Source organism: Myotis nattereri (genome assembly GCF_964212035.1).
Source record: "Myotis nattereri genome assembly, chromosome: 18".
Lineage (NCBI taxonomy): Eukaryota > Metazoa > Chordata > Mammalia > Chiroptera > Vespertilionidae > Myotis > Myotis nattereri.
Genome location: NC_138093.1, coordinates 15,832,102 through 15,859,478, shown reverse-complemented (window position 1 = coordinate 15,859,478; position 27,377 = coordinate 15,832,102). Strand labels below are relative to the sequence as shown.

At 52.5% G+C, this 27,377-nt stretch overlaps 1 protein-coding gene across 2 annotated transcripts; it reads left to right on the top strand.

Annotated features, from left to right (window-relative positions):
• The first annotated feature begins 1,344 nt into the window (after nucleotides 1-1,344).
• Nucleotides 1,345-27,102, top strand: SMG5 (SMG5 nonsense mediated mRNA decay factor). Of its 2 annotated transcripts, none has more exons than XM_081112216.1 (22): nucleotides 1,345-1,573; nucleotides 5,231-5,329; nucleotides 6,074-6,197; nucleotides 6,542-6,698; nucleotides 8,381-8,470; nucleotides 9,772-9,861; nucleotides 10,551-10,629; nucleotides 11,244-11,369; nucleotides 11,476-11,544; nucleotides 11,985-12,193; nucleotides 12,830-12,967; nucleotides 13,119-13,715; nucleotides 15,150-15,325; nucleotides 16,307-16,382; nucleotides 17,134-17,309; nucleotides 18,275-18,433; nucleotides 23,021-23,080; nucleotides 23,487-23,646; nucleotides 24,069-24,159; nucleotides 24,966-25,040; nucleotides 25,430-25,568; nucleotides 25,742-27,102. In XM_081112216.1, the coding sequence occupies exons 1-22, from the start codon at nucleotides 1,500-1,502 to the stop codon at nucleotides 25,823-25,825; spliced, it is 3,048 nt and encodes a 1,015-aa protein (XP_080968342.1). In that variant the 5' UTR covers nucleotides 1,345-1,499; the 3' UTR covers nucleotides 25,826-27,102. The 2 variants fall into 2 exon arrangements, with proteins under 2 accessions (XP_080968342.1, XP_080968341.1); XM_081112215.1 differs by having other exon boundaries at nucleotides 25,430-25,485; nucleotides 25,742-27,092.
• Nucleotides 27,103-27,377: the final 275 nt, after the last annotated feature.

Sequence of the window (27,377 nt, the reverse complement as noted above, 5' to 3'; positions counted from 1 at the left end):
GGCCGACAGAAAAAGCATTAGAGGAGCACTTCATTCTTTCTGAAGGTGGGGGTGAAGCTGGGCATGGAAATAAGAGTGTGTTCCAGGCAAACAGGACATGTAGGAGCTCCCAGCTCAGCAAAGCAGAGGGGGGCCATTGGGTATGTGCATCAAAGGGTGCTTGGAGTAGGGAACACCCAGAAAAGAGGTGGAATTTGTACACTTATTCATTCAATATTTATTGAGCACCTATTACTAATGACACTATTCTAGGCACAGACAGGTAAGAGAACAGGATGACAGGCAAGGTCTCTGGTCTTGAGGAGCTTGTTCTACTGGGGTAACAGATAATAAAGAAGCCCAGCAACTAAGTCAGTAAGACAACCTCATTCGGGAAAACCTCTTTGCCAAGGTGCCATGTGAGCCAAGACCTGAAGGGAACTGAGAAGTATGAATGTCCCAGGCAGAGGAACAGAAAGCGAAAGACCAATGAGTGGGAAAGACTTAGGCTGTTTCAGGAACAGAAAGAAGGTCAATGATTGGAACAGGATCATATTGGTCCAGGGGAAATTTGTTCCCCTAACAACATGTACACAGCTTTCTCCCCACCCCTCCATCCCAATCCCTTGTGGTTTTTTTAGCTTAGGTTTAAGGTCAAGAAAGCAATAGGAATCCAACGCGGTCTTTCCAGTGGGAAGACCAGGGGGCAGAATCATGGGGGAGTGGCCTATCCCTCCTGTGGAACCTCACCTCTAAAGCCATTTGAGCTTTGGCAGGGAGGGTGTCTGGGTTGCCCATCTTTGTGGCTCCAGACCTGGCTTTGTGGCTGGAAAACGGCGGGTGTGCAATAAATGTTTGGGCTGGAAACGTTTGGGAGGGAGAGGTGGAGGGCCGAGGCACTTACAGAAGGTGCATGTCTTGGAGAGCCTTACTCTTATGCTCGGCTCTTTACAAGAACACTTTCACATTCACTTCTGTTGTTTGTTTAAATAACAGAAAAAAGGGAGATTTGGAATCACTCTACCCAGTAATCTGAAAGAGACTTGGTTCAACTGGTCGCGGGTGGGTGGAGGAGCAGAAAGATGGACTAAATAACCTCTGTAGGGACGAGGCAAAGTCAGCTCTAGCTCCTGGCATGAGCCCATCCGGTTTGGTTTCAGCCCACTGGCTGGGTCCACTGTCCGTTTTCTGGTAGCTTTGTCAATAAAGTTTTTCTTCAGGGCTTGAAGAAGCCGGAAAAAGGTTAGGCTGCCGCTGCCCAGAGTTAGTTCGGGCAACTTCCCGGGAGGGAAAACGAGTTTCGCGAGATTTGGCAGCCGTCGGTCACTGGCCCGCAAAGGTGCAGCCGATATCGCGAGATTTGCCAGGCGGAGGAGGAGCTGTCGCGGGCAGCCGCCTTACAGCGATGGCGGCCGAGCAGGGCCGGCCGTGGTGGCGGCTACGGTCGGAGACTGCAGTTGTGGCTGTAGCGGTGGGCGGCGGGAGCCTGTGACCGGGAACCATCTCCGGATCCGGGCACCATGAGCCAAGGCCCCGCCGCAGGGGAGAGCAGCGAACCCGAAGCAAAAGTCCTTCACACTAAGCGGCTTTACCGGTGAGAGGGGCCGGGGCGTGCGTGCACCTGCGGAGGGAAGTAGGGGACAGCGAGGGGTGGGGCCTCGGGCGGGCGGACCCCGGGTGCGGGGCCGGGGTGCGGGCGGTAGAGGAGGGTGCAATTTTGGAGGGAGCGGGGGGCGGGGGCGGGGACGGGGCCCCGTAGCCCGGGATGGAGCTGGAAGCGGGAATTGGGTGGGTGGGAGGTTTGGATGGAAGCACGTGGAGGAATCCCCTACGCGGGGCGCGGTGAGCCCGGGGCGGGCTCCGAGCCTTGCGGATTTGGGCTAAGAAGGTGGGAATTGAGGGGTTGGGAAGGTGAAGGGTGGAGTCAGCGCTGGAGGGAAACCCGGCGGAGAATGGCGCTAAGAACTCCGTAGGTAGGGCTTCCTGGGAAGAGCCCTGAGCTGAGATCGAGAGCCGGTTCAGGTGCCTGCCTGCCCGCCTCGCAGTGTGACCTTGGCCCCGCGCTTCCTCACCCTTAAAAGGGAAGGTTTGGACTTGACACATTCTGCAGCCTCTCATGGCTCTAGTTTTTGGGAATCTGAACGAAAAGAAAGGCCCGAAGACGGTGTGTTGGCCTGGAAGGGCCGTAAAGGACTTGGAGTCCAGAGCGTTCTTGGTCAGGGGAGCCCGTTTCGGGGCACCGGGGGACTCCTGGGTCTTGCCTTCCTCCAGCCTCATGGCCAGGCAGCCACTCGCGCCCAGCCCAGCGCCTTCAGCCCTCTGTGGGGAACAGGCCGGCAGGAGCTCTTCCCACCCGGGTCGGGGATTTTCTGTGCGGGGGGCAGCTGGAGCATGGGCTGTCGAACCGGATCGGAAGAGAATGAGCATAGAGATCAGGTTGAGTTCTCTGCTTTCTGGTAGGGGGGGCCGCTTTCATTGGGCTCAGGCTCTCCTGAACGGAACTGTTCGCCTGAGAAGACTGCCCTCCGAGCCCTTGGCCCCCTCTTGACAGCCAAAGAGTCAGAGCATGTTGCCTTTCCTCCCGTGAGTAGGCGCACTGCCCGCCCTGGCTTTATACGCCAGAAGACGGGGAGTAGCGGCTGCTCCCAGAATAGAAAAGTGACCCAATGCCTCAGTGCCCGGGCTCCCACTGCGGCCGCCCCAGCATCCCGGGCGAGGAGCTGGCTTGGGGGGGGGGGGGCACCTGTGCCTTGGGTGCTGCTGTCAGTGCTGCCTGTCAGACAGCCTGGGCAGTGGCTGCCGGCTTCCGTGTCTTCTGCTTTTGGTAATGGCTCTGGTCATCCCTTTGTCATTCTCAGATGTAGTTCTTTCTCAAGTCACTACCTGGCTGAGTTAAGCTGATGTGCCTGCGTGTGTGGCTCACATGGGTGCACCTGGGTGTCTCTCTGCTTGTAGTTGTGTGTGGTTGGCTCTGATGGGGTGGAACGGGGAGGCAGCAGGTCTCTGTGTTTGTTCTTTATTACAGCAGTGGTGATTGGCGGAAGGAGCTGGAAGAGGGGAGATCTGATTTCTCTGCCCAGGATAAGTGTATCATTGGCCTATCTCACTCTGAGCTTTCGTAAATTTGGGTCATTCCCATAGTGGAGCTGTTTACAGAAATGAAATTCTGAAATGTTTTAAGCCCTTCAGAAGAAAAGGCAACTGGAGTAGGGATGCTGGAAGGGATATAAGCACCAATTAATTAATTAACTTCTAAAAAATATATTTTTTTAAAAATATATTTTATTGGTTTTTTACAGAGAGGAAGGGAGAGAGAGAGAGAGTTAGAAACATCGATGAGAGAGAAACATCGATCAGCCGCCTCCTGCACATCTCCCATCGGGGATGTGCCCGCAACCCAGGTACATGCCCTTGACCGGAATCGAACCTGGGACCTTTCAGTCCGCAGGCCGACGCTCTATCCACTGAGCCAAACCGGTTTCGGCTTTTTTTTTTTTTTTTTTTTTAATATTTTTATTTTTTAACACTGTGCTTGGCCTGGGAGAATGAGGCACAGGACAGTTTTTGTGGAGGAGTTTATGGTCTGATGGGGAATGGAGAAGAAAGTCCTAAGTCCTCTCAGGTTTAAAAATTTGCAGTTAGAACTTAGAGTAGTGGCTGTTAGCTTTTTTTTTTTGATTGAGAATCTACGGAGAGCTCAGGAGCCTGCCCATAAAAATACACACACGTGTACGCACTCCTTATATCTACCCCTGCCCTGAGTGCTAAGCTGGTATAGAGTAAGTCACTGACGGCTGCACGATGCTGCCCTGGCATCCAGGGCCAGGCTGGCTGAAGGGCAGCCCGGAAGGTGTTTGGAGAAATGCTCAGCTCTCAAGTTTGCCTGGGAGAAGGCCTTGACTACCATCCCACCCACTCATCAGGGCTCTGGTGCTCACTTTGCCCTGGAAAGGGCAGCTTTTAGTGCTGTACCACCTAAGCCTCCACAGGTGCTCACCTGCTGTGGCCCCCTTTCCCGACCCAGGAGCACACGTTTTAGTTTTCGGAGACAATCTTGTATTGTTTTAGGCACCATCACTCTTTGGTTTTGGTTGCTTTTGTGTCCAGAGCGATGCCTGATTCATTTGTTCTTACAGCTGCTGCCGGTCATCTTCTGGGCTTTACTCATCCAGAGATGACACCTAGCCATCCAGAGCGTTTCCTTGGCCTTTCTGTTAGTGCCTGGGGTCTCCTCAGCCTTACAGCAAGAAGGGTGGGGATTTCTCCTTACTGAACACTTAACTATGTGTGAGGCACTGTTACGAGTGCTTCTTATATTAACTAATTTAATCCTCACAAAATAGGTGATCATGTTATTCCCAATTTATAGATGGGAGAACTGAGACATAAGGAAGTTAGGTATTTTCCCCAAGACCACATAGCTGGTAACAATTAGAACCAGGATTTGAACCCAGGCAGTCTGGTTCCATAACCTAGACTCTGTATTAAACAATTCCTTCAGCAGAATCCAGGAGACCTTAAGATAAGGCAGCTCAGGAACCCCCCACCCTACTTTCCCATACTCCACTATTCCAAGGCAGAATTTTATACTAGGAATGCCTTTCCTTTCTGTCAGAAATAGTAAGCCCTTGCATAATAAGAATTTATTAATTCCACCATTATTTATTGGGTGCCCACCATGTGCCAGTGTTGTATATAAATTATTTTATTTAATTCTCCCAATAGTACTCTAGGTAGCTGCTATTATTTTCTTTATTTTTATGGATGTGGTAACTAAGGCTTAAAGAGGTCAGGTAATTTGCTGCCCAAAGTTAGAGTTAGTAAGGCACAGCCAGGGTTCAAACCCTGTATTTTCCGCCTAGGATCACAGCCTGTGCTCTTTCCATTGGAAGAGTCCACTTTCCCTATCACAGGGTTTCTCTTCCTTGACACTGACATTTGGGCGGGATAGTTATTATGGTAGACTGTCCTGTGTATTATGAGGTGTCTAGCAACACCTAAGAAATGATAGTGGCAGCTCATCTCCATACCCCCAGTTGTGACCATCAGAAATGTCTCTGTCATTGCCAGCTGTCCCCGGGGGTGCAGCTCTGTCTAGATGGAGACTTCATTTTGTTTTGTACCGAGCGCAACCTGCAACATTCTCATTTCTGCCCCCTAATTCTTTAGCTTGTCCTTTAGGGTCAGTGCCCTAGCATCCTAGGGGGACCATACACATGGCTGAGGGCCGTTTGCCTGTATTCCCTTGCAGGGCTGTCGTGGAGGCTGTGCATCGACTGGACCTCATCCTTTGCAACAAAACCGCTTATCAAGAAGTGTTCAAACCAGAGAACATTAGCCTGAGGAACAAGTAAGCTGGAGAGAGGTTCTTCTCTCTCTCTTCGTCTAAAACCCTGTCACACATAGACACATGTTCTTACCTTCTGTCCCCATGGCACAGTAATGGGCTGTGAAGGCTCTGTCCCTCCTAAGAGAGGAGACGGGGATCCTCACTCTGTTTTCAGCTTCTGCATCTAATAGACTGGTGCCAGAGAGTGGCATTTGAGTTGGGGGAATTGGCCATACCATACTCACAGTGAAAGGAAAACGGGGGGACAGATAGGCAGGGAAGAAAGGAGAGAAGTGCGCAGGGGAAGAAAATGAAGTTTATTCAAATTCTTTTTTTTTTTTAATATATTTTATTGATTTTTTTACAGAGAGGAAGGGAGAGGGATAGAGAGTCAGAAACATCGATGTGAGAGAAACATCAATCAGCTGCCTCCTGCACACCCCCTACTGGGGATGTGCCCGCAACCCAGGTACATGCCCTTGACCGGAATCGAACCTGGGACTCTTGAGTCCGCAGGCCGACGCTCTATCCACTGAGCCAAACCAGTTAGGGCGTCAAATTCTTACTGCTCCCATGTATCTTTTGGGGTTCCTACTGCCTTCTAGCATTACTCTTGTCCTAGGTCATACTGACTGAGCCTGGATGTCGATTGGGGGGCCCAGAGATTTGTGGGTAGGGTGTTGACAAATGCTTCCTTGCCCTCGGTTCTTGTGTCCTTCACTAAGGAGTGGGCAGTCTCTCTCATGCTCCTCTGCACCCTTCCAGGCTGCGTGAGCTCTGCGTCAAGCTTATGTTCCTGCACCCAGTGGACTATGGGAGGAAGGCTGAGGAGCTGCTATGGAGAAAGGTATACTATGAAGTTATCCAGCTTATCAAGACTAACAAAAAGGTAAGGGGAGATCTAGGTCTTGGGAAGAAATGTGTCTAAAGAGGAGAAGCTAAGGAAGGAAGAGACAGCTAGGAATGTGGGCCGGAGCATGGTTGGAGATGGGGGAGCCAAGGAAGAGGATGTCAGAAAGGAGGAAGGGCGTTAGATAGAATTAGGAGGGGAAGGAGGGAGCCTGATCCCAGACTTGAGGGTGTGGGGTAATTTGTGATTGAGAGGAGATGTGGATAAAGTTCCAGAGCCAAGAAGAGAAGTTTATTTCCTCAGTGAGATGAAAAGCTTATGGAGGGGGGAGCAGTACTCGGAGCTTGTTGCTTAGCCACCCCCCTCCCTTTCCACCTCTCTAGCATATCCACAGCCGGAGCACCTTGGAATGTGCCTACAGAACACACCTGGTGGCTGGCATTGGCTTCTACCAGCATCTTCTTCTCTATATCCAGTCCCACTACCAGCTGGAACTGCAGTGCTGCATCGACTGGACCCATGTCACCGACCCGCTCATAGGTTAGTGAAGTCTGAAGGCGGGCTTGAGGAACAAGTTCGTAGGCCTCTGTCTCTGGTCTTATCCCTCAGGGTTCGTGTCACCTGTGACCCAGCCAAGACCTACAAATGGTTCATGAAGTTTGAATTTATCCAAGCAAGCATATGGGTTAGGGTGAAGATGTTAAGAAAGACAGAGACCTCTGTTGGTCTGGGATTGTGGGCTGATGCGGAGTGAGGAGGAGGAGGGATGGAATGATCTAGAGTAGGCCTGGCACTGGAAGATGGTATCAATAGAATTTGCTTTCTTCTCCCCGTTGAATTTGGCTGGCACTGTTTCTTTGAACTTCAGAGATTGTTTGCCAGTATTTGAAAGTATTGAACATTTTAGAAATGTTGGGGATATTATGGACATTCTTTCATCATAATGCAAATCTCTTTGCAGCCATCTCAGGCACTCGCCGCTGTAGTTTATACCTTCTTTTCTAGTTGGTAATTTTCTCTTCAATTTGGCCACCCTTTAGTGCTCCTTCCCTCTTTCTCCGACTCCCTTTGTTCTTTATACTCCCTTCTCTCCCCAGCCCTATGCCCCTGCCCTCACCAGGTCATAGGCATGCTGTGTCAGAGGTGAAGGTTGTGTGTGTGCTACCACACGGAAGCATTTTCTGGTCAGAAGCACAGCATAGCACCGTATTTTGTGCATTCAAACCATCGTTTAAAAACAAAACAACATTCCTCTGAGACAGCATGCATAGGTTTTAAACGAGATGGCTAGAAGGTTCATAGCCTAAAGAAGATGACGAACCCTTCCCTCAAAGAGTTGGTTCCCCGGTCCACTTTAGCTTTTCTTTTTATTGATGTTTTCCCCGTTCAGCTGACTCAGAGGTGTCTCTGTAGAAAATATTAGGAAGAGCTTTTCAGAATGGGGAGCTGCACGCCCAGGAGAGTGGTTGCAGGTGGAGTAGACAAGAGGATGCTCCGGAGCCAGCCTGCCCTTTGAACCTTGGCTCTGCCACTTACCCCACTGTGTGACTGATTTCCTCAGCTACCACCTCATGGGGTCGCTGTGAACTCAGCTAAATTCATATTGTAAGACACTTAGACCAGTGCCCAGCACAGGAGAAACTGCCTCTCCACCAGTCAGGCTTTCTGACCTGAAGTTCCAGGCGGTGAGAGCGGCCACACCGTCCTCGGGCAAGGCCAGCACCTTGTCTCCCTCAGGGGCAGACTGCCGTCCGCTGCCGTGGCCTCTGTGGGCTCCTCTCCCAGGGGAAGCCGGGAGCATTTACCTTGGTCTCGTCGCATTCCTTTCCTCTTGGGCAGGTTTCCCTTCTTTACCCGAACTTTTGCCTTTATGTGGGGATCTTCCACCCAGGGCACCCACAGCTGTCCTCACACTTGAGCCTCGCCTCTTCTTCCTTTTGAAAGAAGCCTTCCTATGATGACCTTTCATGTGACCTTCCCCCAGGGAGCTATCCTAAATTGAGGACCCTAACCCTTCTCTTCCGTTTCTTCCTATCCCGTGAATGCGTCCTCCCTGCAAACCTGTGTCTCTGCCTATGTCCTGGATGAGTGTCTTCTCCGTCCTATGAGACAGTGTTCCAAGACTAACCCTGGATTCTTGTTCCTTTCCCCACCTAGGAAAGGTATGCCCCATAGGTAGGGGAAGAGGGATGGGCTCATAATTTCTCTCCTTTCTCTCTCAGGATGCAAGAAGCCAGTGTCTGCTTCAGGGAAGGAGATGGACTGGGCACAGATGGCATGCCACCGATGTCTAGTGTACCTGGGCGATTTGTGTAAGAAGATGCACCTTTCATTTTCTCTGTTTAGGCTCAGGACAGGCTCAGGCTGCTTCAGTTTGACATGCTTGCTCTAAGAGCAGAAATAGTTTGGGCCTGATAACTTTTTCCTTTTCATCTGTTTACAGTGTTCCCTTCTTTTCACTGCTCTTCTGTGAGTTGGAGAGGATCAGTGAATATGGGAAGAAGGAAAATGTTTTTGAATTTTGCGAAAGTCAGGGTGATAACTCTGTTTCAGTGGTGTGTCTGGAAGCTTTACATGTCTCCTTTTTTAAAAAAAAATCTCTATGGGCTCTTAGAGGGATTGAAGTCAGGCCTCAGGAAGGACGTACTTGCCTGACAAATATTTCTTAGAATGGAAAAGTACTCTCTTTATGGCTCCTGGGTCTCTAGTCCTAATAGACAAAGGATGCTCATTAGGCAGCCTGTGTGTGGCTGTTGGGTGCATTATCTTTTGTTGACTTGAGGCTGCTTCTCTTCCTGCCCTGAGCCCACTCCTGGAACCCTCAGAGGCAGGGTGCACAGAGAGAATCGGCTGTTTCTCATTGGACAGAGCAAGGATCAGTAATGTCTCCTCTAGAACTAAGCAGTTGCATTACAGAACCAAGTTATCATAGGTCTTTCCAATTAATTATATATGCGGTAGCTTACCTTCATTGGCAAGAGATAGACAAGAAGAGCCTGTTTACTTTACACATACTAAATAAATAGTCTTTACATTTTGAACTTACCATTGAGGAGGAGAAAATTGAATAATTTGCCCTTAGTCATGCACATTTAAGATTGCCAGAAAGTCCTGGCCGGTGTAGCTCAGTTGGCTGAGCATTGTCCCTTGCACCGAAGGGTGGCAGGTTTGATTCCTGGTCAGGGTGCTTATGGGAGGCAACTGATCCATGTTTCTGTCTCTCATCTTTCTTTCTTTCTCTCCCTAATATAAATTAAAAAAAGAAAAAAAAAAAAAAAGAAGGCTGAGCCAGAGAGCCCTGGTGGAGCATTATCCTGAAATGCCAAGTGGGTTCGATCTCCAGCCAGGGTACATGAAAGAGACAACCAGTGCGTAAAATGGGTAGAACAAGAAATCAATCTCTCTCTCTCTCTCTCTCTCTCTCTCACTCTCATCAGTAAGTTAGAGAGAGAGAGAGAGAGAGAGAGAGAGAGAGAAATCCGAGGAGCCTGCCTCTTAGCTCAGGTGTCTTCCTTCCAGGCTCTTATTACAGCTCCTCAAAATGGACTCCCAGATGAGGGGAGGTTTTTCTGAAATATGGAATCATCGTGTTTCTCTTCCCCCTCTCCTACAGCACGATATCAGAATGAATTAGCTGGCGTAGACACCGAGCTGCTCGCTGAGAGATTTTACTACCAAGCCCTGTCAGTAGCTCCCCAGATTGGTAAGTGAACCCTTGCTTGGGCCTCCCAGCCAGCATCCTTTCCCAAGAGGAAGACAATGTTGAGATGGCAGGTAGGCCATACTCACTTTCCCCTGGGTCCTTACCTCACTCAGTTCTCTTGTACTTCACCTTGGTTATGCATTCTCCCCCTTGTACTGCACACTCAGAAGATGGTGGAAGAGAAAGAGAAATGGGAAAGTCTTGAACTAAGAAGGAGGGAGGCAGAAAAGGAGGAAGAGAGAAGAGGGCTTTCCTGTCCCTGAAGTCTGCGTAGAAAGCGGAGACTGTACTTCATCTGCCCCCACAGGAGACAAAATAAGAGAAGGGATTAGGCTCCATCACAGGGAGAGGTGGGGATTAGAGGAAGGAGATATCAGAGGTGAGACACTGAGTGGGGTAGGGGAGAAGGCTCCATGGAGTTCTGTCAACCTTGGAAGAGTCACAGCTACCGCTGAAGGAATGGGACCCATCAGTGCTGAAATCCTTGGCCGCCCAGGCAGGAATAGGCTAATAGGAAGGGAGTCTATAATCAATAACCCCCTGGAGAAATAAGATTAAGCTGCTAATGACCTAGACCCCTGCAAGCCTAACTCTTCCCCCCCAAGAGTTCTCTGGTGCTTACTTTGGTTGGGCCTGGCAGCTTTGGGTGAGTATTGTGGCTACAGGCTGTGTGACTTCTCTCTCCCCAGGAATGCCCTTCAACCAGCTGGGCACCCTTGCGGGCAGCAAGTACTATAATGTGGAAGCCATGTACTGCTACCTGCGCTGGTGAGTATTTGCCACTCTTTCCCCAGCCCTGTTCCTTGGCCATACCATCCCTGCTTCTTTTTCTCTTTTCCCTTCCTCCCTTCTCTAGCTCCTGCCTGAAGTAGAAGAATCCTAAGATTGAGGGGGCCCTCCTGTCAGGGCCCCTTGACACTCCTGCTGCTTTTTATACAGCCACCTGGATTTGTAGGCACTTGGGCAGCTAAATGGCTGTCCACTATATTATGCAAAATATAGGATTGCTGTTTTAAAGAAGGAAATAAATTTGGCAGAGTTGATGAAATGTTACCAAAGTATCCTCAGACAAGAACCTCAGAATTATAGAGCTCCAGTGTTTTGAGGTGACAGTGATGATATATAGGGGACCAGCTTCCCTGGATCTGACACAGCTGTTACAATAAAAGTGTGTGTATGGGCGTGGTTTTTTTAGGAGAGAGAGCTTTCACCCTGAGTATATATGGAAGGGGAGGCTGGGGCAGCTTTTATTTACTAGAAACATTGTATTGTAAATCCTTGGCAGAGTGACATTTCCCTCTTCACCCCTCCCCACCTTACTCCACCCCATCCCTTCCGTGTCCCTGCCAAGACTCAATGGTTTGCCTCTGTGTCTCCTTCAGCATCCAATCAGAAGTGTCCTTTGAGGGGGCCTATGGGAACCTCAAGAGGCTGTTTGACAAGGCAGCCAAAATGTACCACCAGCTGAAGAAGTGTGAGACTCGGAAACTCTCCCCCAGCAAGAAGCGGTGAGCGAGGCCTGTGGGAAGGAGGGGCTCTTTCTGCATTGGGTGCAGTGGGGCCGCAGGGACTCTGGAGCCACTCACCATTTACCCGGGGCTCCTCTCATTTCAGATGTAAAGACATTAAGAGGTTGCTGGTGAACTTTATGTATCTGCAAAGCCTCCTGCAGCCCAAAAGCAGGTGAGTGGGGGAGAGCATGAGCAGGAACTGTCCTGTGCGCCCCCCATGACAGCTTTTACGGAGGATGCTTGAAGAGCAGGGGTGGGCTGCTGAGTTCTGCCTCTCAGGTGGAAGTTCTCTAGCTAGTTAGCCTTTTCTTGGCATCCCTCACTGTTTGCCCATTCTCTGGGCAGCTCTTCCTCTGGCTCAAAATGGGCTCTTGTTGGATGTTGAAGGAGCAACTGAATGGAAAGCCCACTCACATCGCTTCCACTTTGCGCCTGCCCTTCCCTGTTACTTTGTCTGCGTTAGAGATCAGCTCAGCATTGAGTCCCCTGTTGTGCTCTGAAGTTCCCCTGCAGGATTCCTTAGTCTTTTGTCGGAATCCTACATTCCCAACTCTTTTTTTCCTGCCCCATCCTCCGTCACTAACCTCCCTTATTCCTCTTGCCCTTCCATAGCTCCGTGGACTCAGAGCTGACAGCGCTTTGCCAGTCAGTCTTGGAGGACTTCAACCTCTGTCTCTTCTACCTGCCCTCCTCACCCAACCTCAGCCTGGCCAGTGAGGATGAGGAGGAGTATGAGAGCGGATATGCTTTCCTCCCGGACCTTCTAATCTTTCAAATGGTCATCATCTGCCTTATGGGTGTGCATAGCTTGAAGAGAGCAGGTAACTTCCTGGGTCCCCCTTTTCCCCTCCACTGGCTTCTAGGATCCTCACTACCCTTTTCTGCAGCTTCTTATTTATCAACTTCCTTCCACAAGCAGCCCTTTCACTACTGTGTCACTGCTTGGCTGTGGGAGAGTAAGGGACAAGGTGCCTTACCCTAAGGGACCTGCTGATGAATGAACAAGGCATAGCACATCCCTTTCCCCTCCTCCTCACTCCCTCTCACAAACACATACCCCCAGCCAGGACCCAGGCAGACACAAGGGTCAGTTCTGCAAACTTTCCTGGTAGAGGAGGTGTATGTAGAACAAGGTTGGAAGGAAGGTAAGGAGAAGCAGGGCTGGATGTGAAGGTGCTTGGGGTTTGGGGAGGAGCCTGTGTGAAGGCATCAAAGCCAGGGAGGATGAGATGGGACAAGAGGATACGCTTACGTGAGGAAGCGCTGGGTGAGCTGGCACCTTCTAGATTACAGGATAATAGTGCAGAGACCTGAGAAATTTTTTTACCTTAGAAGAAGCTTTGAGAGGTAGTTTGATCCTTGGAAGGATTGAGAATAGGTGATATGGGGTTGGAATTGATGGTTCCCCCTCCTCCTCAGGGCCCTGGGTCCCTAATGCCTGGCTTTCCTGGCTTTAGGATCCAAACAGTACAGTGCAGCCATTGCCTTTACCCTGGCCCTCTTCTCTCACCTCGTCAATCATGTCAACATACGGCTGCAGGCTGAGCTGGAAGAGGGGGAAAGTCCCGTCCCGGCGTTCCAGAGTGATGGCACAGGTACAGGCCTGGGGAGGGTGTGACTGGAAATGTGAGCATGTGGATCCAGGAAGGGGAATCCCGGGTTGGCGGGTGATGGTGTGTAGGGTACCTTCCAGATTTCAGCTTCCAGTTTGTCCCTAGGCCCGACCTGAGCAGCCTCTTTCCACAGATGAACCAGAGTCCAAGGAACCCTTGGAGAAGGAGGAAGAGCCTCCTCCCATAGCACCTCAAGTGGGCGAGGTCCGGAAGAATCGGAAGTTCTCCCGCCTCTCTTGCCTTCGCCGTCGCCGCCGCCACCGCCACCTGCCCAAAGCTGGTGATGATAGTGACCTGAGTGAGGGCTTTGAATCTGACTCAAGCCATGATTCGGCCCGGGCCAGTGAGGGCTCGGACAGTGGCTCCGAAAAGAGTCTTGAAGGAGGGGAGACAGCCTTTGATGCTGAGACAGACTCGGAAATGAACAGCCAAGAGTCCCGATCAGACCTGGAAGACATGGAGGATGAGGAAGGGACACGGTCCCCAGCCCTGGACCCCCCTCGGGCTAAGTCGGAGGCTCCTGAATCCCTCAATGGCCCTCTGGGCCCCAGTGAGGCCAGCATTGCCAGCAATCTACAAGCCATGTCCACCCAGATGTTCCAGACCAAGCGCTGCTTCCGACTGGCCCCCACCTTCAGCAACCTGCTCCCCCAGCCCACCGCTGACCCTCACACCTTGGCCAGCCACAGGCCCTGTGTCAATGGGGATGTGGATAAGCCCTCAGAGCCAGGTACTTGGGCCTCTTGTCTACACCTCCGTGCCATCAGCCTTCACCTGGGAGAGGCCCCTGTGCTGTCTGTGTGAGCACCTCTCACCCCACCTTTGCTGCCTTACCTTGGGTCCTCTCCACAGCCTGGAGTTGTTTCCTGAGAACCCTTCTCTTGCTCACTTCCTCATTCCCAGCTCCCAGCCTCCTTCCTGGTTTTACACCTTTTTCCCTTCATGCTGCCCTGTGAGTTTGGGGTTTGCCTCTCCACCTGACAAGTGCAGCTACGTTTCTTTCCCTGGTGCCTTCCCAGGTCCTGCCAGGGCTCCTGGAAGTTAGAACAACCAGTGGATTAGAGTGAGACTTCTGAGTGTCTTCCCTGCAGAGGGAACACCCAGTCAGCAGCAGTGAGCACTGCTTGAGTCTCCTCTGTGCCAAGCACTAGGCTGGACTTTCTGCAGGTATTGTCTTACTTAACTTTTACAGCAACCTGCTGGAATAGTTACTGTCCCTCCTCTAAAAGCTTTACCTCCAGGTTGCTGTGCATGGTGCTCCTTCGGTCTGTAGCATATTTTTTCTCTCTTGTCCTAGCCTGTTGCGTGGCTAATTTTTACTTGCTGTATAGATTTTAGCTTGAATATTACTTGGTTTGGGACTTCACGGTTAGGTTAGATTTTCTTTCTGTGGGTTCTTCTAGCCTCTGCACTTAGGACACTTCTGGCCCTTTCCCCCTCAAGTGAAATTATCTATGGATTTGTCTATCTCTCCCACCAGCCTGTGAGCCTCCTGAGAGCAGGAGAGTGTATGTTTTATCCCTAGTACCTAACACAGGACCTGGTGTGTGGGTGGGACTAGGAAATAGTGACCGAATAAGAGAAATGAGGAAACATGCTCGGTGTTCTAACCTACAGAGTTGGAGCTACAAGTAGTTGTTTTAATTTTGTTCCACTTTTCTCCCTCCCTGTAGCCTCTTTATATCTGCCCTGCCTTCTCGCACAGAGTAGGCTCTTCGTAAATATTGCTTTGAGTATAGTTGTAGACCCATCTCACAAATTAGCTTGAGGCTAAAAGAATCATTTTAAAAGACACCAGGCTCATGCTTTAGAAGCAGCCAGTTAATGCCCGGCCGATGCGGCTCAGTTGGTTGAGCATTGTCCCATGCACCGAAAGGTTGCCTGTTCAATTTCTGGTGGGGGCACATGCCTGGGTTGTGGGCTCGATTCCTGGTAGGGGGTGTGCAGGAGGCAGCTGATCGATGTTACCCTCTCGCATCGATGTTTCTCTCTCCTTTCCTCTCGAAAACAAAAAATAAAAAATTATGGGCCTACAAAAACGAGGCAGGAGTAATTCCCTATCTTTCATATCAAAATTCTTCAAGAGTCCAGGCGGGTTGCCCCCAAGAGCTAAAGCCTGTGTCACATACCTGTTGGTCAGCCCAGTTCTTTCCGTCCACCCCAGCCTCTGAGGAGGGCTCTGAGTCGGAGGCGAGTGAGTCCAGTGGGCACTCCTGTCGGAATGAGCGCAGCATCCAGGAGAAGCTGCAGGTCCTGATGGCTGAAGGCCTGCTTCCTGCTGTGAAAGTCTTCCTGGACTGGCTACGGACCAACCCCGACCTCATCATCGTGTGTGCTCAGGTGTGTCACTCTGTCTTGTCAGGTCTCAGGGCGTTGGGGGAGGGTGTCAGGACGCGGCCTAGGAATCCCACCCAGTGGTCTGGTAAGAATTGTTGCCAGGCACCCCTTCTCTGCTGGGCTCTTAGACTTTCTACAGGAGAAGGATTAGGCCTGACCTTTGGCCTGGAGGACTGTGATCTGGAATACAAATTGTGTGGAGGGAGAGAGAGAGCTGCTCACTCTGCTTTGTATCTCCAGTGCCAGAGGTGGTGCCTGCCATTAAGAGTAATGTTGATGAGAGTATGTGTTCAGAGACTCGAGAAAGGAGAGCATACTGAATAGGGATGGAAGCGATGGGAATGGTGGGAGTTCCGGACAGGGTAGGGCAGCTGCTTAGGGAATCGCTTAGTCGTGCAGCTGGAATGGTGTCAGGGACTGATGGCTCGGGGCTGGCCGGGGCAATGGCGGCCTTCTTCTCAGGTTCAGAATCTTGGTCTTGACCAGAGCCTCTAGTGCCCGGCAGCTTTTATCCAACGTCGCTTTGTCCTACGAGCACACCTGCCCTGTGTGGGTCCCTTTTCCCTGCAGGTTGCCCTAGATGAGAGTGGTCAGGGCCAGGCACACCCTTGGGTGTGTGCTTATGTCTGATGACAGCTTCGTTACTTAGAAACTGTTTGTCATTGAGGGAGGTGAGGTAAGATGGAGATGTGAGGTCACATCCCTCAGCAGTGTCCCATGTGGGCATGGTGAGGGTTCATGCTGGGCAGGGAGAAGTGCTCAAATGCTCTGGCTCCCCCCACCACGGTCCAGAGAGGCCTTCCTGGCCTCCTGCCTTCTCTGTGAAACCTTCCGTTGGAGGTGAAGTTCAGCAAGGCTCCATGGCTCCCTGTTTCCAGGTCTTCCACAGACCCCCTTGGCGCAGGCCTCTCAAGGGTGTGCTTTTCTTGCGCCTGCCATCCCCCACACTGCCCTGGCTGAGGGCCTCTTCTGCCCTCTCCCCAGAGCTCTCAAAGTCTGTGGAACCGCCTCTCTGTGTTGTTGAATCTGTTGCCAGCTGCTGGCGAACTCCAAGAGTCTGGTAAGTGAGTCCCTGGCACTACTCTCCTTTCCCCTCTCCCTCATTGGCCCCTCGAAGCCCATCCCCCTTCCTGGTAACCTGGCCCTTGGGGTAAGGAGGTTAATGGTATTCACTGCCAAGCCTCCCTCACACATAGCAGTCATTGTGGCCTTGGCCGCTCTGGTTTCTCACCCCAACACTGCCCCACTGTGGGCAGGTGGCCTGGTCTGCCAGGGAGTGTGCTCCCTGGGGAGGCAGTGGAGCGGGCAAGAGCAGAGTGAGGGGAGCCTGGAGGCCAGCCCCAGTCGCTGGTGCCACACTGGTGCCTTGGTCATTGAGAACTGACCTTGACCTCCAGAGTTCATCTGTCTGGGTTGTTTCCTCCTACCACCGTCTAATTGGAAATCTTTACCTTCTCCTACCACTGGACTCACCCGAAGGTTATTCCTTCCCCCAGAGCCCCTCCTCTCTCTTTCAACCTAATGGAAGTAATTGCCCTGTGGTCAGGGAGCCTTACTTAGCCTGAGGCCTCTTGGTTCTCCCACCTGCTCTGTTCCCCCAGCCCTTCCAGCTCTGGGCTTCTAGAGCTCTGCCTGACAGTCCCATGTGTTTGTCTCTCTCCTTTCCTCCCGCCATCTCTGCCCCCATCCCTCCCCCCATTCTGCCCTAGGGGTGTGTCCTATCATTAGCCTGGGAATTTCCAAACAAGGCGATGTCCCTCTGCCTAGGGCTCCCACAGGGTGAGTGGTCTCACGTGTCCTCTTTTCCCCAGGCCTAGCCCTGTGTCCCGAGGTCCATGGGCTTCTTGAAGGTTGTGAACTGCCTGACCTCCCCTCTAGCCTGCTGCTTCCAGAGGACATGGCACTTCGCAACCTGCCTCCCCTCCGGGCTGCCCACAGACGCTTTAACTTTGACACGGATCGGCCCCTGCTCAGCACCTTAGAGGAGGTGAGGACATTATTTCTCAGGCCACAAGCTGTGTTGTCAGTCAGACACAGCAGCAAAGCAGGGGCTCAGAACTGGAGGGGGCAGGGAAGCACCCCCCGCCGCCCTGTCCCCATTAGGCAGGGCGAGTGTCCTTGGGGTTACAGGCTGAGTCCTTTATTCAGTGAGTTGTCTGAGTGTCTTTCCTTCTTGGCAGATCGTCCTTGCACAGGTCTGGTGGGGTGGTCTCCTGTTGTGGAACAAGCCTTCCTCCCTTTTCCATCTTTTTTCCTGTGTAGAGGACAGAACAAGTGAATTCTGGGGCTTTGAAATCTTATCGGTCTCTTTCTGCTGTGCGCCATCCTCTGATTGAACGTCAAGCAATCAGGAGAGTTAGAGCTGGAAGGGCATATGCTGTCCACTTAGTGCGGTGACTTTTGCCCTTGAATCCGTGTCCCTACACGGGCCATCTGGGGGCAGCAGAGGGAAGCCAAGCAGACGGCCTCCCAGGCTTCCCACATCTTTTGGTTGCTCCCGCTGTAGCCAGAGCAATTTAGTCTGTTTCATGCTTTAAGGTTCCAGATAAGATTTTTGTTTGATGGGGAAGAAGGGTTCTGCTGACAAAAAAAGACGTTGGAAATGTTGATGTAGTTCAGTCCCTCAGTTTACACCTGAGGAGCTGAAACTCAGAGGAGAGAAGTGGCATTAGAGCCAGGTCTCCTCACTCCCAGCTCAGTGCCGGCTCCTTCTTCTGAGCCCGAGCCCTGGTTTTCGGGTCCTGTGAGTCTCCTCGCCCTTCTTGCTCGTGCCTCGTCTGGCAGTTGGAGGCTTTGGGCTTCGGTGCTCCTCTTTCCCACCCCACAGACCGTGAGCCTTTCCAAGGAGCACTTGTTGCTGAGGTGGCTGGCACAGTCGGGAGGCAGGAGGGTGGGAGCCCTTGAGAGCAGCTCTGCTCAGCTGGGCTGGGCTCCCCGTGTGTCTCCTCACAGTCGGTCGTGCGCATCTGCTGCATCCGCAGCTTTGGCCACTTCGTCGCCCGCCTACAAGGCAGCATCCTGCAGTTCAGCTCGGAGGTCGGCATCTTCGTCAGCACGGCGCAGTCCGAGCAGGAGAGCCTGCTGCAGCAGGCCCAGGCCCAGTTCCGCATGGTGAGTCAGCCCCGCCCCGGGGCTCCCACTCGGCTCTGAGAAACCAGAGGAAGAGCCGCACGCTGGCGGCCCTTGACTGAAGAACGTGGCGCTGGGGCCGGGGAAACCGAGCCTGGAGAAGGGACCTGCGGGACGGCTGATGGGCAGGAGTGAGAGTTGCTTTGGGCAGAGGCAGCATGGCCCTGGCCCAGTATCCAGACTGCCTGCGGGTTGAGGGCCATCTTTGTCACCTCTGTGTCTGTGAATTGAGCAAGTCACTGGGAATAGTAGAATCAGCTTTAGGGGATGTTGTGAGATGGAATGATAGTACCTGTGAGGCACCGGGCACATTATCACAGCAAATGCTCCTTTCCCTTCCCTTCCCGAGGGATGAAGACTGAGGAATGGAAAGGGATAGCGCAGCGGTTGGGAACGTCTAGCCCGAAGGACATATAATTCCCTCAAAATCATTTGGTCTGGCCCTGCCAAGGCAGTAGGGGTGAGTTAATTAAATGTTTTGCCAAATATAGCAGGCTAATATATATATATTTTTAAATATATTTTATTAATTTTTCACAGAGAGGAAGGGAGAGGGATAGAGAGCCAGAAACATCGATGAGAGAGAAACATCGATCAGCTGCCTCCTGCACACCCCCCACTGGGGATGTGCTCGCAACCCAGGTACATGCCCTTGACCGGAATCGAACCTGGGACCTTTCAGTCCTCAAGCCGACGCTCTATCCACTGAGCCAAACCGGTTATGGCTAATACTTTTTAAAATATTTTTTTTTACTGATTTCAGAGAGGAAGGGAGAGAGAGTTCAGCCACTGAACTACACCAGCTGGCTTAGCTGGCTTTTTTTTTTTTTAATCCTCACCCGAGGATATTTTTTCATTGATTTTTAGAGAGAGGGAGAGACAGAGAGAAACATCGATGTGAGAGAAACACATCGATTGGTTGCCTCCTGCACAAGCCCTGACCAGGGCCCAGGCCGGGGAGGAGCCTGCAACCAGGTAATTGCCCTTGACTGGAATCGAACCTGGAACCCTTTGGTCTTCAGGCTGATGCTCTATCCACTGTGCCAAACTTAGCAGGGCTAGCAGGCTAATTTTTAAGTTGATAATTTTGTATGCCCCTTGAATGATGTCATAAATATCTGAGTGGCCCTTCACAGAAAAACGGCTCCCCGCCCTGGAATAGAGGGATCTTGGTATCAGACACCATGCAGAAAGCCTCCCATCCCAGGCTTGATCCCATCCACAGAGTCCCAACCCGGAGGAAGTGGCCTGTGTTACCTCTTTTCCATTCAGTAATTCATCCCATAAATATTTATTGAGAGTCTGCTCTGTGTCAGACTTGTCAGTATTCTGGTCACTGACAAGCCCCGAACAAGGCAGACTTTTTTTGGGAACAACAGTCTGGGTTCCACAGTGGGGCCTGCACAGCCCTGGGCTGTGCTGCCCTCCCTGAGCCGAGTGGGGTCATGGTGTCTGGCACGGGAGCATGGCCACGGGCTCGGCAGGCCCATGTTCTTCCTTCCTTCCTTTGCCCAGGCTTTCCTACCTCCTCTCAGCACACCCTTCCTGCGGATGGTCTGCTTGTCTGGGAAGGGGTACAGGCTCCCCAGAAACTCCCTTCCTTGTTGTCTTAAAAGCAAGGACATTTTGCTAAAAACAAACCCTTTGTGTTAAGGCTTTCATTGCTGTTCCATAGGGGAAAACATGGGGTTACAAAAATAACTATGGGGAAGTTGCACAGCTTCAAAAAATGTTCAGGTTTTTGCAGGCATTTCCTTTAGCCTGAAGTTCTTGAAGACTCATCCTGGGGGGCAGGGAGTATCTGAGAGCCCCTCTCATGTGGTTTTGGACACAGACCAAGCTGGGCATGGGCCACATTCCCTGCTGGGGCTGCCTCCTGCTCTGCCTGAGTCTCAGGCTTGCACCCAGGGGTTTATTCCCTTGCAGCGGCAGTGTGGTCATTGTCGTGTTGCCATGGCACCTGTCATTTCTCCAGAGCTTTCTGTGTGCAAAGCTGGGCTTGCATGTGACATCTCGTTTAACCCTCTCAGCAGTCCTGTGAGGTGGGTGCTGCATCCTCATTCTATAGATGAGGACGTGCCAAGGCTCTGGAATTGGATAATCTGAAATTGTTCTTATTGTAAGCTGGAGTGGTGCTCAGCTTTTTAAAAAAAATATATATATATATATTTTATTGATTTCATAGAGGAAGGGGGGGGGAGGGAAAGAAAGAAACATCAATGATGACAGAGAATCATTGATTGGCTGTCTCCTGCATGCCCCCTACTGGGGATCGAGCCGCCATGTGCCCTTGACCAGCATCGAACCTGGGACCCTTCAGTTCGCAGGCTGACAGCTCTATCCACTGAGCCAAACCAGCTAGGGCCGCACTCACATTTTAAAGCACCACTGTGCTGATGCCCCTTTATTCATCACAGAGTCTTCAGTGGCTCCCCATAACTTTTAGGGTAAGTTCCTATCCATAGCCTCATCTTTTATACCATACTAGAGGCCCGGTGCCCTAAATTCTTGCATGGGTAGGGTCCCTAGGCCTGGCTGGTGATTATGGTCGATAGGGGCCTTCCTTTGTTCCGCGCCGCCCCCTGCTGGTCAGCGCATGTCATAGTGAGCGATCAAACTCCTGATCTCCCAGTTGAACTCCCGATATATACAGATTAAGTAATTTTTTAAAATATATTTTATTGATTTTTTACAGAGAGGAAGGGAGAGGGATAGAGAGTCAGAAACATCGTTGAGAGAGAAACATCGATCAGCTGCCTCCTGCACACCTCCTACTGGGTATGTGCCCGCAACCAAGGTACATGCCCTTGACCGGAATCGAACCTGGGACCTTTCAGTCCACAGGCCGACGCTCTATCCACTGAGCCAAACCGGTTAGGGCCAGATTAAGTAATTTTTACTTCACCCAGAAGCCAAAGGAAAACCATCAAAGGACTTTCAGTCAAAACCATCCATGATGGGATATCAGCTGGTTTTTGGAAGATGCCTTGGTTACAGGCAGAAACAATGGATTGGATTAGAGGCAGACACCAGTAAGGAGGTGGTTATAATAGTCAAGGGTGATGCCAGAATCAGTTTGGCTCGGTGGATTGAGTGTCGGCCTGCGGACTCAGGGGTCCCGGGTTCGATTCCGGTCGGGGGCATGTGCCTTGGTTGCGGGCACATCCTCAGTGGGGAGTGTGCGGGAGGCGGCTGATCGGTGTTTCTCTCTCGTTGATGTTTCTGGCTTTCTGTCCCTCTCCCTTCCTCTCTGTAGAAAATCAATAAAACATATTTAAAAAAAAATAGTCAAGGGTGGGAGGTGCTGGCTTAGAGTAGGAGATGGAGGGATGCAGAAGGATTTGAATGAATGAATATATATATATATTAAACATTTTTATTGATTTCAGAGAGGAAGGGAGAGGGAGAGAGAGTTAGAAACATTAATGATGAGAGAGACTCATCGATTGGCTGCCTTCTGCACACCCCCCGATGGGGACTGAGCCCGCAACCCGGGTATGTGCCCGTACCGGGAACCGAACTGTGACCTGGTTCATAGGTTGATGCTTAACCACTGAGTCACGCCAGTCGGGCCTTGAATGATATTTTAGAAGGTACAATTAACAGGACTGGGAAGCCAGTGACTGCTGGGGCTGAGAGAAGGAAAAGTCAGCCACCTCAGCTTTCTGACTTGGTTTACGTACCAAGTTGGGGAATACTAAAAAGAGGAGCAGGCTCTGACCGGTTTGGCTCAGTGGATAGAGCGTCGGCCTGCAGACTGAAGGGTCCCAGGTTCGATTCCGGTCAAGGGCATGTACCTTGGTTGCGGGCACATCCCCAGTAGGGGGTGTGCAGGAGGCAGCTGATCGATGTTTCTCTCTCATCGATGTTTCTAACTCTTTATCCCTCTCCCTTCCTCTCTGTAAAAAATCAATAAAATATTTAAAAAAAAAAAAAAAAAAGAGGAGCAGGTTTTTGAGTAGATGGGGCTGCCAAGTAGGCAGTTGGATATGTGGTTCAGAGTGGTAGGTCTAGGCTGAAACAAGATTTGAAAGAAATTGGCAAGTGGCCTGGCCAGTGTGGCTCAGTGGTTGAGTGTCGACCTATGAATCAGGATGTCATGGTAAGATTCCGGGTCAGGGCACATTTCTGGGTTTAGGGCTTGATCCCCAGTGGAAGCAGTGATTCTCACTCATCATTGATGTTTCTATCTTCCTCTCCCTCTCCCTTCCTCTCTGAAATCAGAAAAAATGTATTAAAAAGAACTGGGCACATGGATGGTGATAGAGGCAGGGAAATGGGGTGCGTGGGTAGTGTTTATCCCGGGAGGGAGAGGGCAGAGGGCAGAGCTCAGACGCTGAGGCACAGCCAGGTGCTGTCCTGTGCCCTGAGTGCCGCTGTCTGCTGCCTCCCTCCTGGCGTTGGAACAGTGAGCGATGTTTTCTCCCGTGCTTCTCTTCTCACTTAGCAGGGTCGGTAGAGAGCCATACCTGCTTCAGACCCCAGCACTCTTCTTGGTCTTGGCCGCTGGGGGAAGGAGTGCAGCCTCAGCGCCTCGTCCCAGCTTAGCACTTGGTGTTTCCCTTGTAGGCGCAGGAAGAAGCTCGGCGGAACAGACTTATGAGAGACATGGCCCAGCTGCGACTCCAGGTGCTCCTCCTCCTCCTCCTCCTCCTCCTCCTCCTCCTCTTCCTCCTCCTCCTCTTCCTGGTTATCGCCCACAGCCCATTGGCAGGTCCTCACCCTCCAGCTGCAGCCCCCTGCCCCCCTGGGGCCCCTCTTTGCCCAGATTACTCCCTTCCTGGCCTCCCAGATCGCCTCCCGAAGCCCATTCTTCACAGGGCCTTGCCGTCTGGCAGCTTTCACTTCTGCCTCTTTCCCTTCTCTTTCTCTTTACTTTAACCCTGTTTCTACCTTTCCTCCAAGGTCATTGGTAGAAGGAGTCCCCTGTCCCTGGGGCAGCAGGTGGAGCACTCTAAGAGCCCCTTTGAGAACCATTTCCCCTGCCCGGCTGCGGAGCCCACACAGCTCCACTCACTATGCCTTCTCTCACCAGCTCGAGGTCTCTCAGCTGGAAGGGAGCCTACAGCAGCCCAAGGCCCAGTCAGCAATGTCACCCTACCTCGTCCCTGACACCCAGGCCCTCTGCCACCACCTCCCCATCATCCGCCAGCTGGCCACCAGTGGCCGCTTCATTGTCATCATCCCAAGGACAGGTGAGCATGCTGGGGAGGTGGGAGGACAGATAGAAGGTGGCTAAAATAAACTCTGGGCTTGGGATTGAGAGACCTTTATTTGGAGCCCAGTTTATACACAGTGGCCTTGGTCAAGTGCTTTCAACTCTGAACTTCAGTGAGTTCATCTGTGAAATGGGCATGATCTCTTAAATCCTGACTCACAAGATCGTTGGGAGAAACAGAGGAGAATATCTAAATGAAAGCAATTGGTAAATTGCCAAGTCCATGACTGGCAGGAGGTCATACTTTTGAAGGACTTCAGGAGCCCTGTCGGAGCCCCGGTCCATCCCTTCCTTTCCTGCAGTGTGTGCTGGAGGAGCTCAGCTACTTCCTGCAGAGCCCCTGTCACACACTCTGAGTTCATCTGCTTTATCTCTCCCCACCCCCACCTTGCCCACTAGTGATTGATGGCCTGGATTTGCTGAAGAAGGAACACCCAGGGGCCCGGGATGGGATCCGATACCTAGAGGCAGAGTTTAAAAAAGGAAACAGGTGAGTGCAGGCCCACTGGACTGGTGCTGATCCCGTGTGTGCCTCCCAGACAACAAATGCTTGTGTGTTACGTGTGGATAAAACACACACTTGCAGTCCCTGCGCACAGTGTGCTCACTGCTGGGGAGGGAAAACCGAAGACCTAACAAGCCAAGGTCTTAGGTGCTGAAATAGAGGGTGATTAGAGGGGCCAGGAGCTGTGGGGGGAAGCACTGACCTGCTGTCCATTTGCCTCTGGGGCGAACATAAGATCATCATCTCTAGGGAGAAGGGAGCAAACCCCAGCTCCAGGCTGTGGGCACCGTTGCACGCGTTTCTCCTGCTCACAGGGTTGGGACTAACCAGGGTTGCTCGGGTGGCAGTGCCTCCTTGGGGCCGCCTGGGGCTTCCCACCTCCCCCTGACCCGCGATGATCAGACCACAGCATGTAGGTGCCCGGCCCACACAGGCCTTTCCTTCTGGCCTCCCTGCCAGCTGACACCCCCAAACCCCACCCCACATCTGCCAGGAAGCTGTACAAAGCCTGCTTGTTTGGACCTTGTCTCCAGAAGCCCTGACTTGAAAAGCATCTGCTATTTCTCCCCTCCCAACTCCCCCCACTGGGAGGAACCGAGCGATTGATGTTATCAGGAAGAAAGTGAGCCAGCGGCCAGGAAACTTCGAAATGGCTCCCAGCAGACCTGTGATGGGGGAGAGGTGCCCCCTCCCTGCTCCGGAGAGCTAGGCCCTGGAGCCACAATGGTCTGCTGTGTGTGCAGTGCCCTTGCTCCTGTGCCCCCACCTCCACTCTCCTGTGTTCTTCGCAGGTACATTCGCTGCCAGAAAGAGGTGGGGAAGAGCTTTGAGCGACATAAGCTGAAGAGACAGGATGCAGATGCCTGGTAAAGTTTCAGCCCCTCCCTCTAGAACCTCAGGTAGCCCGCCTGCTTCGCTCCTCTGCCACTCCCTGGGAGAGAGGACAGGGCCGAGGAACTCGGGCACAGGTGGCAGGACCCGCCGGGCCTCCTGCCAGTCCCCTTGGAGGAAGGAGTTGCTCCAGCACCCGATTCCCTGGGGCCTTGAGATGCTCAGGCTTGATGTCCTCAGTGCGCCTTTGCCCACTCCCCATGGCACATCCTCCAATGCCAGCTTCCCCCTGCCTTGGCTGCCTGGTTGCTGTTGCTCCCTACTGGTGCCCTCCCCTCCCTAGCTTCCCCTGTGCCCTGGAAATCCTGGGGTTTAGGCTGTGCTAATGCCGGGGCTTGGCCTACCTTCCTCTCCTCCCCACCAGGACCCTCTATAAGATCCTGGACAGCTGCAAACAACTGAGTCTAGCCCAGGGGGCAGGTGAGGAGGACCCAGGTGGCATGGTGACCATCATCACAGGCCTCCCACTGGACAGCCCCAGCGTGCTCTCGGGCCCTATGCAGGTGGGTGAGCGGGTGAGGAGCGGGGCCTGGAATGGGGAAGAACCGGAGGAGGCTCCCTCCGCAGACCTCCCGGGCGGTGGCCCTCTTCCTCTTCCATCACCCCTTCCCCTCAGCGACTTGTCCCGGAGTTCAGGAGTCAGACTCTCACCCATCTCTCTTGCTCCCCTCCACAGGCAGCCCTGCAGGCCGCTGCACATGCCAGTGTGGACATCAAGAATGTCCTGGACTTCTACAAGCAGTGGAAGGAGATTGGCTGAGACTGATTCCCAAGCCCTGCAGTGGGGCTGACTCCAGATCTCTCCTGCCCTCTCTGGCTGCTGGGACCACCACCTGTAGTCACCCCACCACAGACTCCCGCACGCACTCAGGAAGGAAGCCCAGCTGCACACAGGCTGAGGGAGGGCCCAGGAGCCAGCTGGGAGGGTGGGCACCCCCTGTTGCCAAGACGACGTCAGGAAGTGAGGAAAGCATTTGGAGCAGGAGAGGCCTGTGGGCCCCTAGTCAGCCTTCCTGCCTCAACCCTCCTGCTGTCCCCAGAGGCGGGTGGCAGGCGTGGGTGTCTGAGTGTCACTGGCGTGATTCCTGGACCTCTGAGGGGAAGGGATGCAGAAGAGGCCCTTCCTCGCCTAAGATGGGGGGTGGTTGGGCTAGGAGTGTGGACCCTCCAGTCCTGGGGAAGAGGAGGTAGCACCAGGTATCTGGGTGGTTTTCTGCAAGACCCTGCCGTCCTCAGAGGCCACCCGTTCTCATTTCCCCTTGTGGGGCTTGGGCAGCTCTGGAGCTTTGGGGACTCTTCAAGAAGAGGGGCCTGGAGCTGGCTGCACTGGCAGGGGAGCCGGGCTTGCATCCCTCCCGTGCTGCTGGGGCTGCACACCCAGTTCCCCACTTCTGCTCTCCTGCCTAGCTTCCAGGGCAGGGAGCAGGCCTCACCAGCTGTGGGCAGTCTGGCCTGTGTGCCAGTGGGGGTTCTTGTGCCCACCAGTCCCACAGTCACCGTGCTTTGTGCTCTTGGTTGCTGTGCTGCAGCAGTGGGATGCCAGTAAGAAGAGAGGGGGATGCAGTCTGAGGCCACCACCCCCTTGACTAGAGAAAGGAGAGGCCTCCTGAAGCTGCCCAGTCAGGGCCCTAATCCTGATGGGCTTCCTGCTTCGCCCTTCCCCAGGACCGAAGGCCTGGTGGGGCTGAGCATGGGGCTAGCTCTTGGGATGTGGAGGTGACTGTGGAAGCAGAGATCATGAATAGCTCAGGACAGTGAAGGGAGCAGCAAGAGTGGGGCTGTGGGTGGGTGACTGGCCAGGATTGCCTTGGCCCCTCCCCCAGGGGTTGAGGGTGGGGATCTCAGCTCTGCTTTCCCTCACCCCAGCACTAGCCTAGCTTCCTGGGCTGTTCTCAGAGGAGAGCAGACATCCTGCCTCCTTCCTCCAAGATAGCAAGTCTGGGACAGCCTGGGAGATAGGGTCACCCCCCTCCCAATCTCTGACAGACTGAGGCTAAAGCATCATTTAATAAAGACCCCTGAAGCCCACTCCCTGTCTCCAGGTGCCTTTCTGCAGTTTTATTGGGATGTGGGAGATGGCATGCTAAAAAATGGCATTTTGGAAAGATTTCTTCAAGGTGAATGAATGCATTGAAGCAAGAAGTTTGGAATTTCAGCAAAAGCTCCAGACATAGTGACATTGTCAAGTTCCTTGATCCTGTAAACAGCTGGTGCCTTTGTAAGGGTGATGGGTGAAAACAGGATTTTGAAGGCCACGTTTGCTGGGACTTGTTTGCTGGGTCCTATGAATCGGGAGATTTCCTCAAGGGAGC